General features: G+C 41.1%; 1 protein-coding gene and 1 long non-coding RNA gene across 3 annotated transcripts in view; both read right to left on the reverse strand.

Moving 5' to 3' along the window:
* Window positions 1-1747: 1747 nt before the first annotated feature.
* Window positions 1748-12915, reverse strand: part of LOC106873255 (glycerol kinase) — a 52057-nt gene continuing 40889 nt past the window's right edge. The window contains exons 18-19 of one of the 2 annotated variants that reach the window (XM_089338696.1): window positions 4931-4959; window positions 1748-1942 (exon numbers count right to left, since the gene is read on the reverse strand). In XM_089338696.1, coding sequence (XP_089194822.1) covers window positions 4937-4959 — 23 coding nt within the window. In that variant the 3' untranslated portion in view covers window positions 1748-1942; window positions 4931-4936. The remainder of the gene's footprint in view (window positions 1943-4930; window positions 4960-12915) is intronic. The other variant, XM_089338694.1, reaches the window with a different exon arrangement.
* Window positions 8642-8933, reverse strand: LOC149131577 (uncharacterized). Its single transcript, XR_016237708.1, has 2 exons — window positions 8795-8933; window positions 8642-8760 (listed from the first exon to the last, which is right to left on the reverse strand). It is a non-coding gene; the product is annotated as an uncharacterized LOC149131577 (long non-coding RNA).

Consider the following 12915-nt stretch of genomic DNA (forward strand, 5'->3'; position numbering starts at 1 on the left):
CTTTTCAAGCACAGCATATCTCCAAAGGTCTCGGTCACTTGTCATTGCCTCGGTGAGGCCCAATGTTTCAAAACTCAGTTTAATAATATTTGGTTAAATTCTTGATTATTTTCAAAATTAGTTGAAACAGAAGCAGAGCATTTCAACAGAAAAAGGCAATCAAAAGATATTACTGTGCAAGGAGTTGATAGCTTCATTTCTTTCCAGTTCTTCTCGAGTCCTATCTGTTCAAGGCCCATGTCTCACTACCATGCAGCATTACAGTTCTAACACAAGCATTGTACACTCTGTGGGAAAAGACCTTTGTTGCCAGCAGCAGTTATAACTTCCTGAACGTACTCTGGCTACTTTCAGAGCAACCACCTCCTTTGCTTATTACATCTCCCTTGTAATTAAAGCTATCAACTACTTTGAGGGAGCCATTTCAGCTTTTATGTACGTGCTCTGTACTGCTCTGGTGCATCCATCACACATGAAGCTTCTGTTCCCTGATAGCCTACGTGTGGTTTTGCTACTTGTGTGTCCATGGCTTAAATTGAGTACAGCTTATGGAGTTTATAACTACTCCTTTCCTCCATATTGAGCAAGGCCATTTCCCAGAAGGGACCACAGTCCTGTCTTCTTTCTTACCAAAACCTTGCTAAGTTTACCATAAAATCTCTCAGTTCTCGGTTTAGCTTCCATGCCTGGAATTTCCTCTAGATTCAGCTATGAGAATTAGATTATCCACAGATGTTCCCATGGATGGCCTGATTGCATTACGATGAATAGGTGGGGACTGAAAAGTGATCCTTGATGAACTCCAACCCTCACCTCAAATTCCTCCCTGCAATTATTATTGACTCTCCATTTCTTGTCCTTGTACTTAGCCTGTCACAGACGAATCTTCTTCATTCAGTTTCCTTAGTGACCGTCAAATACCAGGAACAGCAGTCTGTTTTTAGTCGAGTGCTTTCTTTGGCACTTCCTCCATGCATGAACCCAAACTGCATCTCATCAAGGTGTCTTCCATCATGGCTTAATTGTGCTATCCTTCTCCCTCTCCCTCTCTCTCTCTCTCTGACCTTTCTAGCCTGATCTGGTGGTTTGATTCCCCTTCACTTGCCGCTCTCTCTTTGCCTTTATTGATGCTCTCACTCCAGTTATACAAAAGGTACGACTCCTTCTTGGATAACATTATTAACTGGATTCGTAATCCTGCATCCAATCTCACTGAATGTTTTGAGCCTCTCTGCAACTATACCTGATTTTCTTCTCTTCATCTCCTTAATTGCATTATCTACAATGTTGCTGTCAATTTCAATTTCTGGCCCCGCTTTAGGTTCAGCGTCAGTTTATCCCTCTTTCTCCCATGCATTCTGCATATTCAACAGCCTCTCGTAAAGTTGCTTCTGCATCACTTCCTTCTCTTCTATATCAATGGCAAGTCTTCCTTCGCAATCCCTAATCCATTTCTCACCAATGATGTCTCAATTCTGGTTTAATCAAAATAACAAGGGAGGGGGGGGGCGGTCAAGATACCTGTTGTTTATATCAATCCCACCTATCTTAGACTACAGTCTCCAAAGTATCCTTTTTTTAAAGACTCTAGGTGTGATAGGAAGATTTGGTTGCTATTTCTAGCAGATTGAGTCATCATCTAGAAGCATTCTCATTGGTTGCACCTGTAATGACCAAATCTGTTGGATCAGGGGTGACCTAGGGTTAAACAACAACACCACCAAAAAAATAAACAACTCGAACAAAATTTGAGAAATCAAAGTCGTTTTGTTTTAATTAACAACAACAATTAACCCCAGCCCACTAATTTAACCAGTCGTCAACTAAAACACCAGTTATTGTTATCTTTTATGTAGAAGTTCAGCCATCAGCAACATTCCAAATGTAATCCAGATGTAGAGGCCACCGGGCAGAGTCGTCCATAAAGTACGTTTATGGTACTCTAAAATATAGGGGAAAAAAAAAAAATTATGTAAATCAAAAAAGAAAAAAATATAGAAAATAATGGTTTCAAATTTTGTCACAAGGTCAGCAATCTTAGAGGGAATCGTTGGTTGACTGTGTCAGTCCCCAGCATTCAACTGGTACTTTATTTTATTGACCCTGAAAAGATGAAAGCAAAGTCAACAACATTTGAACACAACGTAAGGACGAAATGCTGCTCAGCTAACAATTTGGTCTGCTCTCCATTTTCTATTCACACAGAATATGCCAAAAAACAAAAAAAAAACACAGTAAATTGTGTGTGTGTGTAAATGTATGTATAAAAATTGTCATTTTCTGTCCACCTTCCATGCTGGTATGGACTGCCCTGATCCAAATCAGTTCTTATTCAGAGGATGTAAGCATAATTGAGAAAAAGAAATAGAAGAGAGTAAAGTTCCTTGCAATATTTGTTCAGTAACATGTTTCAAATACTTCCTTGTTACTCTTGATGTCAAAAATACTGTGAAGCAGTGATTCGCAAGATTTGGAGCCTGGTGTAGCCTCCTGGCTCGCTAGTCCTCAGTCAAATCGTCCAACCCATGCTAGCATGGAAAGCGGACGTTAAACAATGATGATGTGTGTAGACAAACACACACAGGGTCTGGCTTGGCTAAGTGGCAATGTTATCTCCATTACATAAACATTATGAGATAATGGGATGACGACAGAAGAGTAAAAAGTGAGAGTGAGGTAATTGTTGAAGAGGGGTGAAGTAAATAGTGTGATGGTTGAAAGATTAAACACAAATGAAAAGCCATTTATCATTACACATGTAGATAGGAGGACAAGTGATTGATAAGAGGCCAGCAAACAAAATTCTGCCACCATCACAAGCCTTCATTTTACTGTAAGCTAAGGTGAACGTAGGATTATAAAAACAATTGTTTTCTATTAGAATAGAAACTGTTATAAGTGAGACTTACTATTTGCCTCAACCAACCATTGTGGAGCGTATTTGTACAAAATTAACAAACAATGAATAAATTAACATTATAACAACATTTAAGAAACAAAACTGTGGATTAGGAACTTAACATTAACCAAGATGCTAATTAGTTTAACGAGCAGCACAATTCAAGGATGAAATAATGTCTTGTAAATCAGGTTTGAAAGAGAAAAGGCTTCAGAGCACATGGTTCATTGTCATTACTGATTGAGTAAGTCTGTGATCAAAGTGCATTCAAGCCATGACCATCCCATCAGTTTTTTTCAACAAAAGTGTACCTTGGAGTACATTATTTAAAGTGACCTTTCTACTTGGAATCCAGGATCTCAAAATATCCTTTATTAAGACTTTTGAGCGAGATCGTTGCCAGTGCCCTTGGACTGGCTCCTGTGCAGGTGGCACGTAAAAGCACCCACTGTACTCTCAGAGTGGTTGGCGTTAGGAAGGACATCCAGCTGTAGAAACTCTGCCAAATCAGATTGGAGCCTGGTGCAGCCATCTGGTTTCACCAGTCCTCAGTCAAATCGTCCGACCCATGCTAGCATGGAAAGCGGACGTTAAACGACAATGAAGTCAGCAGGATGTGATTTGAGGTAGATTTGGGTGCTATTTCTAACAGATGGTGTCAACCCGTGGAGGCCTCCTCCCTTGCTGGCTTCACCTGATCCAGAATGGGTTTTTGAAGATTTGCTCAAACATTTTACATTTACTTCTCCTGTTATTTACTCTGAATGATCCAAGTAAATAATAATAATAATATTATATAAGGTGCAAGTGTGTCTGCTTCTAACCCTGTGATCTTGGGTTCAGTCCCACATTGCAGCACCTTGTGCAACTGTCTTCTTCTAAAGCCCTGGGGTGACCAAAGTCTTTGGTAGATGGAAACTAAAAGAAGCCCATTGTTTATGAACATAAAAATGTGGGGGGGGGGAAGGGGTTACCTTTGTGTTTACATCATGTGATGACTAAACAAACATCACTTCCTTTCTCTGACATTGTGTTATGTATTCCAAGACACATCCTGATGGGTGATCATGGCTGGAGTGAAGGTTGGTCTGAGACTAAACATCATCGTAAAAGGAGATTACCTCAGTTATTCAATTATGATTTGTCTCTAACATTAGGAAAAACTGATAAAGTGAAGAAGCTATTGTTTATGCCGTTTCACTTGTTCAGTCTTTGATCAATCTTCAATTATTTTCTTTAAATGATAAAACTGGGAAAATTAGGGAAAAAAGGGGAAAATTTGTAAAAAGAAGTTCTCTTCAAGCCAGATTTTCTGTAAATATGAGGACAAAAGTTAATAAAGAATATTGTCTGCTAGTTTAGAACCCTTCTCCTTCAGATATGAGAAAGCAGAGCAGAATTTGGTAAAAGGGGAAAATAAAACCTGAATAATTTCGAAGCCCCACACAGTTCTGGTATTAATAAAAGAAGGATTGGTTAAAGTAGGCAGAAGAAGAAGCAGAGAATCTCTGTTATTTAATTAGTTAAATTAATTAGAAACAAGATTAGAAGATTTGTGATAAGTTTCAAGTTAGCAAAAGTGGAATTAGTAGGAAAGTAGTCAATGACTTTTCTTCCATAACGATTATATTTGATGGGTGCAAAAGATGGCTGAACTGGAGAGTATACACACACACACACACACATGCATGTATTTATATATGTGGACTAGAATTTCATTGCAAGTTTTTAAATCTATTGTAACTGAGTTTTTTTCATATAACAAAATTAAAAATCTCCAAACTAAATTCATAATTTAAAAAAAAAATGCATTCAATAATCAAATTCAGGTTATAAATTTTATAGCATCTAATTTTCAATTAAAAAAAAAATTTGTTTAGTCTCTGTTGCCTCCCTCCGTGATTTTCATTTCCAAAAATCAGAATTCCCCAAAAACTTGATTTGAAATTCACAATCCTCACACACATATATGTACACACACACACACACACAATTGAGATCTGAAATATGGCAAAGATCTGAAGAAATTACCTCCCTTTACGAAGAACTCTTTTCGTTACCTGCAGAATAGAAGATAACAAGACCTTCAAGGGTTCTGTGTGAGTCAGAAGTGGAGGGCACGGAAGGAACGGTTAGTTTGAAATGTGATCAGCTAATATTTTAGGAGAGAGAGAGAGAGAGAGACTTCGTTATATATTGATTAAAATGGCGATCTTTCGATACTAATCCTCCTTTTCGCTTCAGCAATTTCCGCAAGGAAAGAGGGAAAGGACGTTAGTCAGGGACAGCTTTGATCTGTAGCAGACGACAGGGAAACCCCTCCCTTCAGAAAACATGCCAGTTATCTCTCGCTCGCTCTTTCTCTTTCGCTACCTGTCTCTCTTTTTTTTCTTACCTTCTCTCTGTCTCTCTTTTTCCTTCTCTCTCTCGCTCTTTCACTTTCTTTCCTTCTCTCTGTCTCTCCTTTTCTCTTTCTTTCTCTTCTCTCTGTCTCCCTTTTTCTTTCTCGCTCTCGCTCTTTCTCTCCTCTCTGTCTCCCTTTTTCTTTCTCGCTCTTTCTCTCTGTCTCCCATTTTCTTTCTCTTTCTTTCCTTCTCTCTGTCTCCCTTTTTCTTTCTCTCTCTCGCTCTCTCTCCCTTTTTCTTTCTCTTTCCTTCTCTCTGTCTCCCTTTTTCTTTCTCTCTCTCGCTCTTTCTCTTTCTTTTCTTTGTCACTCCTTTTCTTTCTCTTTCCTTCTCTCTCTCGCTCTTTCTCTTTCTTTTCTTTGTCACTCCTTTTCTTTCTCTTTCCTTCTCTCTCTCTCGCTCTTTCTTCCTTTTCTTTCTCTCCTTCTCTCTCTCGCTCTTTCACTTTCTTTCCTTCTCTCTGTCTCGCTTTTTTCTCTCTCGCTCTTTCTCTTTCTTTCCTTCTCTCTTTCTCTCTTTCTCTCCTTTTCTTTCACTCTGCTTCCCTTTTTCTTTCTCTTTCTCTGTCTCTCCTTCTCTCTTTCACTTTCTTTTCTTTCTCTCCTGCTCTCTCGCTCCTTCTCTCTTTCTCCTTCTTTCTCTCTCTCACACTTTCTCTTTCTTTCTCTCTCTCGCTCTTTCCTTCTCTCTGTCTCCCATTTTCTTTCTCTCTCTCGCTCTCTCTGTCTCCCTTTCTCTTTCTTTCCTACTCTCTCTCGCTCTTTCTCTTTATCCTTCTCTGTCTCCCTTTTTCTTTCTCTCTCTCTCGCTCTTTCTTTCCTTCTCTCTGTCTCCCTTTCTCTTTATTTCCTTCTCTCTGTCACTCCTTTTCTTTCTCTCCTTCTCTCTGTCTCTCTTTTTCTTTCTCTCTCTCGCTCTTTCACTTTCTTTCGTTCTCTCTCTCGCTTTCTCTTTCTTTCCTTCTCTCTCTCGCTCTTTCTCTCCTTCTCCCTTTTTCTTTCTCTTTCTTTCCTTCTCTCTGTCTCCCTTTTTCTTTCTCTCGCTCTTTCACTTTCTTTTCTTTCTCTCCTGCTCTCTCGCTCTTTCTCTTTCCTTCTCTCTGTCCTTTTCTTTCTCTCCTTTTTTTCTCTCTCTCGCTCTTTCACTTTCTATCCTTCTCTCTCTCCTCTCTCTTTCTCTTTCTTTCCTTCTCTGTCTCCCTTTCTCTTTCCAGAAGGAAAGAAAGAAAGAGAGCGAGAGAGAGAAAGAAAAAGGGAGACAGAGAGGAGAGAAAGAGCGAGAGAGAAAGAAAGAGAAAGAGCATGAGAGAGAGAGAGGAGAGAAAGAAAGTGAAAGAGCGAGAGAGACAGAGAGAAAGAAAAAGGGAGACAGAGAGAAAGAGCGAGAGAGAGAAGGAAAGAAAGAGAAAGAGCGAGTGAGAGAAGGAAAGAAAGAGAAAGAGCGAGAGAGAGAAGGAAAGAAAGAGAAAGAAAAGGGAGACAGAGAGAAGGAAAAAAAAGAGCGAGAGAAAGAGAAAGAGCGAGAGAGAGAGAAGGAGAGAAAGAGAAAGAGAGAGAAGGAAAGAAAGAGAAAGGGAGAGAAGGAAAAAGAGAAAGCGAGAGAGAGAGAGAGAAAAAGGGAGACAGAGAGAAGGAGAGAAAGAGCGAGAGAGAGAAGGAAAGAAAGAGAAAGAGCGAGTGAGAGAAGGAAAGAAAGAGAAAGAGCGAGAGAGAGAAGGAATGAAAGAGAAAGAGCGAGAGAAAGAAAAAGGGAGACAGAGAGAAGGAAAGAGAAAGGGAGACAGAGAGAAGGAAAGAGAAAGGGAGACAGAGAGGAGAGAAAGAAAGAGAAAGAGCGAGTGAGAGAGAAGGAAAAAGAGAAAGAACTGTCTCTGTCTCCCTTCCTCTTTCTTTCCTTCTCTCTGTCTCCCTTCCTCTTTCTTTCCTTCTCTCTGTCTCCCTTTATCTTTCTCTCTCTCTCGCTCTTTCTTTCCTTCTCTCTCTCTCCCTTTCTCTTTCTTTCCTTCTCTCTCTCTCGTTCTTTCTCTTTTTCCTTCTCTCTCACTCGCTCTTTCTTTCTCTCCTCTCTGTCTCCCTTTCTCTTTCTTTCTCTGTCTCCCTTTTTCTTTCTCTCGCTCTCTCGCTCTTTCTCTTTCTTTCCTTCTCTCTCTCGCTCTTTCTCTTTCTTTCCTTCTCTCAATCGCTCTTTCTCTTTCTTTCCTTCTCTCTGTCTCCCTTTTTCTTTCTCTCTCTCTCTCGCTCTTTCTCTTTTTCCTTCTCTCTGTCTCCCTTTTTCTTTTTCTTTCTCTCTCACTCTTTCTCTTTCTTTCTCTCCTCTCTCTCTCTCATGCTCTTTCTCTTTCTTTCTCTCTCTCGCTCTTTCTCTCCCTTTTTCTTTCCTTCTCTCTGTCTCCCTTTTTCTTTCTCTCTCTCGCTCTCTTTCTTTCTTTCCTTCTCTCTCGCTCTTTCCTTTTCTTTACTCTCTCTCTCTCGCTCTTTCTCTTTCTTTTTTTCCTTCTCTCTGTCTCCCTTTTTCTTTCTCTCCTCTCTCCTTTTCTTTCCCTCTCTCTCGCACTTTCACTTTCTTTCTCTCTCTCGCTCCTCTCTGTCTCCCTTTTTCTTTCTCTCCTCTCTGTCTCCCTTTTTCTATCTCTCTCTCGCTCTTTCTCTTTCTTTCCTTCTCTCTGTTCCCTTTTTCTTTCTTTCTTTCCTTCTCTCTGTCTCCCTTTTTCTTTCTCTCTCTCGCTCTTTGTCTCTCTTTTTCTTTCCCGCTCTTTCTTTCTTTCTCTCCTCTCTGTCTCCCTTTTTCTTTCTCTCTTTCTCGCTCTTTCTCTTTCTTTCCTTCTCTCTGTCTCCCTTTTTCTTTCTCTCTCTTTCTCTTTCTTTTTTTCCTTCTCTCTCTCGCTCTGTCTCTTTCTTTCCTTCTCTCTGTCTCCCTTTTTCTTTCTCTCGATCTTTCTTTCGTTCCTTCTCTCTGTCTCCCTTCCTCTTTCTTTCCTTCTCTCTGTCTCCCTTTTTCTTTCTCTCTCTCTGTCTCCCTTTCTCTTTCTTTCCTTCTCTCTGTCTCCCTTTTTCTTTCTCTCTCTCTCGCTCTTTCTCTTTCTTTCCTTCTCTCTGTCTCTCCTCTATGTCTCCCCTTTTCTTTCTCGCTCTGTCTCTCTTTCTCTTTCTTTCCTTCTCTCTGTCTCCCTTTCTCTCCTCCCTTTTTCTTTCTCTCTCTCTCTCTCTGTCTGCCTTTTTCTTTCTCTCTCTCTCGCTCTTTCTCTTTTTCCTTCTCTCTGTCTCCCTCTTTCTTTCTCTCCTCTCTGTCTCTCCCGCTCTTTCTCTTTCTTTCTCTCCTCTCTCTCATGCTCTTTCCTTCTCTCTGTCTCTCCTTTTCTTTCTCTCCTCTATGTCTCCCCTTTTCTTTCTCGCTCTGTCTCTCTTTCTCTTTCTTTCCTTCTCTCTGTCTCCCTTTCTCTCGCTCTTTCTCTCCTCCCTTTTTCTTTCTCTCTCTCTCTCTCTCTGTCTGCCTTTTTCTTTCTCTCTCTCTCGCTCTTTCTCTTTTTCCTTCTCTCTGTCTCCCTCTTTCTTTCTCTCCTCTCTGTCTCTCCCGCTCTTTCTCTCCTCTCTCTCATGCTCTTTCTCTTTCTTTCCTTCTCTCTGTCTCTCCTTTTCTTTACTCTCTCTCGCTCTTTCTCTTTCTTTTTTTCCTTATCTCTGTCTCCCTTTTTCTTTCTCTCTCCTTCTCTCTCGCTCTTTCTTTCTTTCTTTCCTTCTCTCTCTCGCTCTTTCTCTTTCTTTCCTTCTTTCTGTCTCCCATTTTCTTTCTCTCTCTCGCTCTTTCTTTCTTTCATTCTCTCTCGCTCTTTCTCTTTCTTTCTTTCATTCTCTCTCGCTCTTTCTCTTTCTTTCCTTCTCTCTCTCTCTCCTTTTCTTTCTCGCTCTTTCTCTTTCCTTCTCTCTCTCACTTTCTTTCTTTCCTTCTCTCTCTCTCGCTCTTTCTTTTTCCTTCTCTCTGTCTCCCTTTTTCTTTCTCTTTCTTTCTCTCCTCTCTGTCTCTCTCGCTCTTTCTCTTTTCCTTCTCTCTGTCTCCCTTTTTCTTTCTCTCCTCTCTCTCCCTTTTTCTTTCGTTCCTTCTCTCTGTCTCCCTTCCTCTTTCTTTCCTTCTCTCTCTCTCTTTCTTTCTTTCATTCTCTCTCTCTCGCTCTTTCTCTTTCTTTCCTTCTCTCTCTCTCTCCTCTCTGTCTCCCTTTTTCTTTCTCTCTCTCGCTCTTTCTCTTTCCTTCTCTCTGTCTCTCACTTTCCTTCTCTGTCTCTCTCGCTCTTTCTTTTTCCTTCTCTCTGTCTCCCTTTTTCTTTCTCTCCTCTCTGTCTCCCTTTCTCTTTCTTTCCTTCTCTCTCTCTCGCTCTTTCTTTCCTTCTCTCTCTCTCTCGCTCGCACTTTCACTTTCTTTCTTTCTCTCTCTCTTTCTTTCCTTCTTTCTCTCTCTCGCTCTTTCTCTTTTTCCTTCTCTCTCTCTCGCTCTTTCTCTTTCTTTCCTTCTCTCTCTCGCTCTTTCTCTTTCTTTCCTTCTCTCTGTCTCTCCTTTTCCTTCTCTTTCTTTCTCTCCTCTCTGTCTCCCTTTTTCTTTCTCTCTCTCTCTCTCTCTCTTTCTCTTTCTTTCCTTCTCTCTGTCTCTCCTCTCTGTCTCCCCTTTTCTTTCTCTCTCTCGCTCTGTCTCCCTTTTTCTTTGTCTCTCTCGCTCTTTCTCTTTCTTTCCTTCTCTCTGTCTCTCCTTTTCTTTACTCTCTCTCTCGCACTTTCTCTTTTTCCTTCTCTCTCGCTCTCTGTCTCTCCTTCTCCCTCTCGCGCTTTCTCTCCTCTCTGTCTCCCTTTTTCTTTCTCTCTCTCTCTCGCACTTTCACTTTCTTTCTTTCCTTCTCTCTCTCTCCCTTTATCTCTCTCGCTCATTCTTTCCTTCTCTCTGTCTCCCTTTTTCTTTCTCTCTCTGTCTCCCTTTCTTTCTTTCCTTCTCTCTCTAGCTCTTTCTCTTTTTCCTTCTCTCTGTCTCCCTTTTTCTTTCTCTCCTCTCTCTCTCGCTCTTTCTCTCTTTCTTTCCTTCTGTCTCTTGCACTTTCACTTTCTTTCTCTCGTCTCCCTTTCTCTTTATTTCCTTCTCTCTCTTGCTCTTTCTCCTCTCTGTCTACCTTTTTCTTTCTCTCCTCTCGCTCTCTCATGCTCTTTCTCTTTCTTTTTTTCCTTCTCTCTGTCTCCCTCTTTCTTTCTCTCTCCTCTCTCTCGCTCTTTCTTTCCTTCTCTTTCTCTCTGTCTCCCTTTATCTTTCTCTCCTCTCTGTCTCCCTTTTTCTTTCTCTTTCTTTCCTTCTCTCTGTCTCACTTTATCTTTCTCTCTCTCGCTCTTTCCTTCTCTCTGTCTCGCTCTGTCTCTCTTTCTTTCCTTCTCTCTCTCTCGCACTTTCACTTTCTTTCTTTCCTTCTCTATGTCTCCCTTTCTCTTTATTTCCTTCTCCCTCTCTCGCTCTTTCTCTCGGTGTGTCTCTTTCTATCCTTCTCTCTCTCTCTCGCATTTTCTTTCCTTCTCTCTCTCTTCCTTTCTTTCCTTCTCTCTCGCTCTGTCTCCCTTTTTCCTTCTCTCTCTCGCTCTTTCTCCTTTTCTTTCTCTTTCTCTCGCACTTTCACTTTCTTTCTTTCCTTCTCTCTGTCTCCCTTTCTCTTTATTTCCTTCTCTCTCTCTCGCTCTTTCTCTTTTTTCCTTCTCTCTGTCTCCCTTTTTCTTTCTCTCTCTCGCTCTTTCTCTTTCTTTCTCTCTCTCGCTTTTTCTTTTCTTCCTTCTCTCTGTCTCCCTCTTTCTTTCTTTCTCTCCTCTCTGTCTCCCTTTTTCTTTCTCTCTCTCTCGCTCTTTCCCTTTCTTTCCTTCTCTCTCGCTCTCTCTTTCTTTCCTTCTCTCTGTCTCCCTTTTTCTTTCTTTTGTTCCTTCTCTCTGTCTGCCTTTATCTTTCTCTCGCTCTTTCTTTCTTTCTTTCTCTCTCTCGCTCTTTCTCTTTCATTCCTTCTCTCTCGCTCTCTCTCTTCCTCTCCTCTCTGTCTCCCTTTTTCTTTCTCTCGCTCCTTCTCTCTGTCTCCCTTTATCTTTCTCTCGCTCTTTCTTTCCTTCTGTCTCCCTTTTTCTTTCTCTCTCTCGCTCTGTCTCCCTTTTTCCTTCTCGCTCTTTCTCTCTTTCTTTCCTTCTCTGTCTCTCCTTTTCTTTCTCTTTCTCTCGCACTTTCACTTTCTTTCATTCTCTCTGTCTCCCTTTATCTTTCTCTCCTCTCTGTCTCCCTTTTTCTTTCTCTCGCTCTTTCTCTTTCTTTCTCTCTGTCCCCCTTTTTCTTTCTTTTGTTCCCTTTATCTTTCTCTCGCTCTTTCTCTTCCTTTCTTTCCTTCTCTCTGTCTCCCTTTCTCTTTATTTCCTTCTGTCTCCCTTTTTCTTTCTCTTTCTCTCGCACTTTCACTTTCTTTCTTTCCTTCTCTCCGTCTCCCTTTCTCTTTATTTCCTTCTCTCTCTCTCGCTCTTTCTCTTTTTCCTTCTCTCTGTCTCCCTTTTTCTTTCTCTTCTCTCTCGCTCTTTCTCTTTCTTTCTCTCCTCTCTGTCTCCCCTTTTCTTTCTCTCTCTCGCTCTGTCTCCCTTTTTCTTTCTCTCTCTCGCTCTTTCTCTTTCTTTCCTTCTCTCTGTCTCTTTCTTTCTCTCTCTCGCTCTTTCTCTTTCTTTTTTCCTTCTTTCTCTCTTTCCTTCTCTCTCGCTCTTTCTCTTTCTTTCTTTCTCTCTCACTTTTTCTTTCCTTCTCTCTGTCTCCCTTTCCCTTTCTTTCCTGTGTCTCTCCTTCTCCCTTTTTCTTTCTCTCTCTCTCTCTCTCTCTCTCTCGCTCTTTCTTTTTCCTTCTCTCTGTCTCCCTTTTCCTTTCTCTCTCTCGCTCTTTCTCTTTTTCCTTCTCTCTGTCTCCCTTTTTCTTTCTCTCCTCTCTCTCCCTTTTTCTTTCTCTCTCTCTCGCTCTTTCTCTTTCTTTCCTTCTCTCTGTCTCTCCTTTTCTTTACTCTCTCTCTCGCACTTTCTCTTTCTTTCTCTCCTCTCTGTCTCCCTTTTCTTTCTCTCTCTCGCTCTTTCTCTTTTTCCTTCTCTCTCGCTCTCTATCTCTCCTTCTCCCTCTCGCGCTTTCTCTCCTCTCTGTCTCCCTTTTTCTTTCTCTCCTCTCTGTCTCCCTTTTTCTTTCTCTCTCTCTCTCGCACTTTCACTTTCTTTCTTTTTCTTTCGCTTTTTCTTTTCTTCCTTCTCTCTGTCTCCCTCTTTCTTTCTTTCTCTCCTCTCTGTCTCCCTTTTTCTTTCTCTCGCTCTTTCACTTTCTTTTCTTTCTCTCCTGCTCTCTCGCTCTTTCTCTTTCCTTCTCTCTGTCCTTTTCTTTCTCTCCTTTTTTTCTCTCTCTCGCTCTTTCACTTTCTATCCTTCTCTCTCTCCTCTCTCTTTCTCTTTCTTTCCTTCTCTGTCTCCCTTTCTCTTTCCAGAAGGAAAGAAAGAAAGAGAGCGAGAGAGAGAAAGAAAAAGGGAGACAGAGAGAAGGAAAGAAAAAGGGAGACAGAGAGGAGAGAAAGAGCGAGAGAGAAAGAAAGAGAAAGAGCA

Source organism: Octopus bimaculoides, chromosome 20 (assembly GCF_046866305.1).
Source record: "Octopus bimaculoides isolate indiv1 chromosome 20, ASM4686630v1, whole genome shotgun sequence".
In the NCBI taxonomy this organism is placed as follows: domain Eukaryota; kingdom Metazoa; phylum Mollusca; class Cephalopoda; order Octopoda; family Octopodidae; genus Octopus; species Octopus bimaculoides.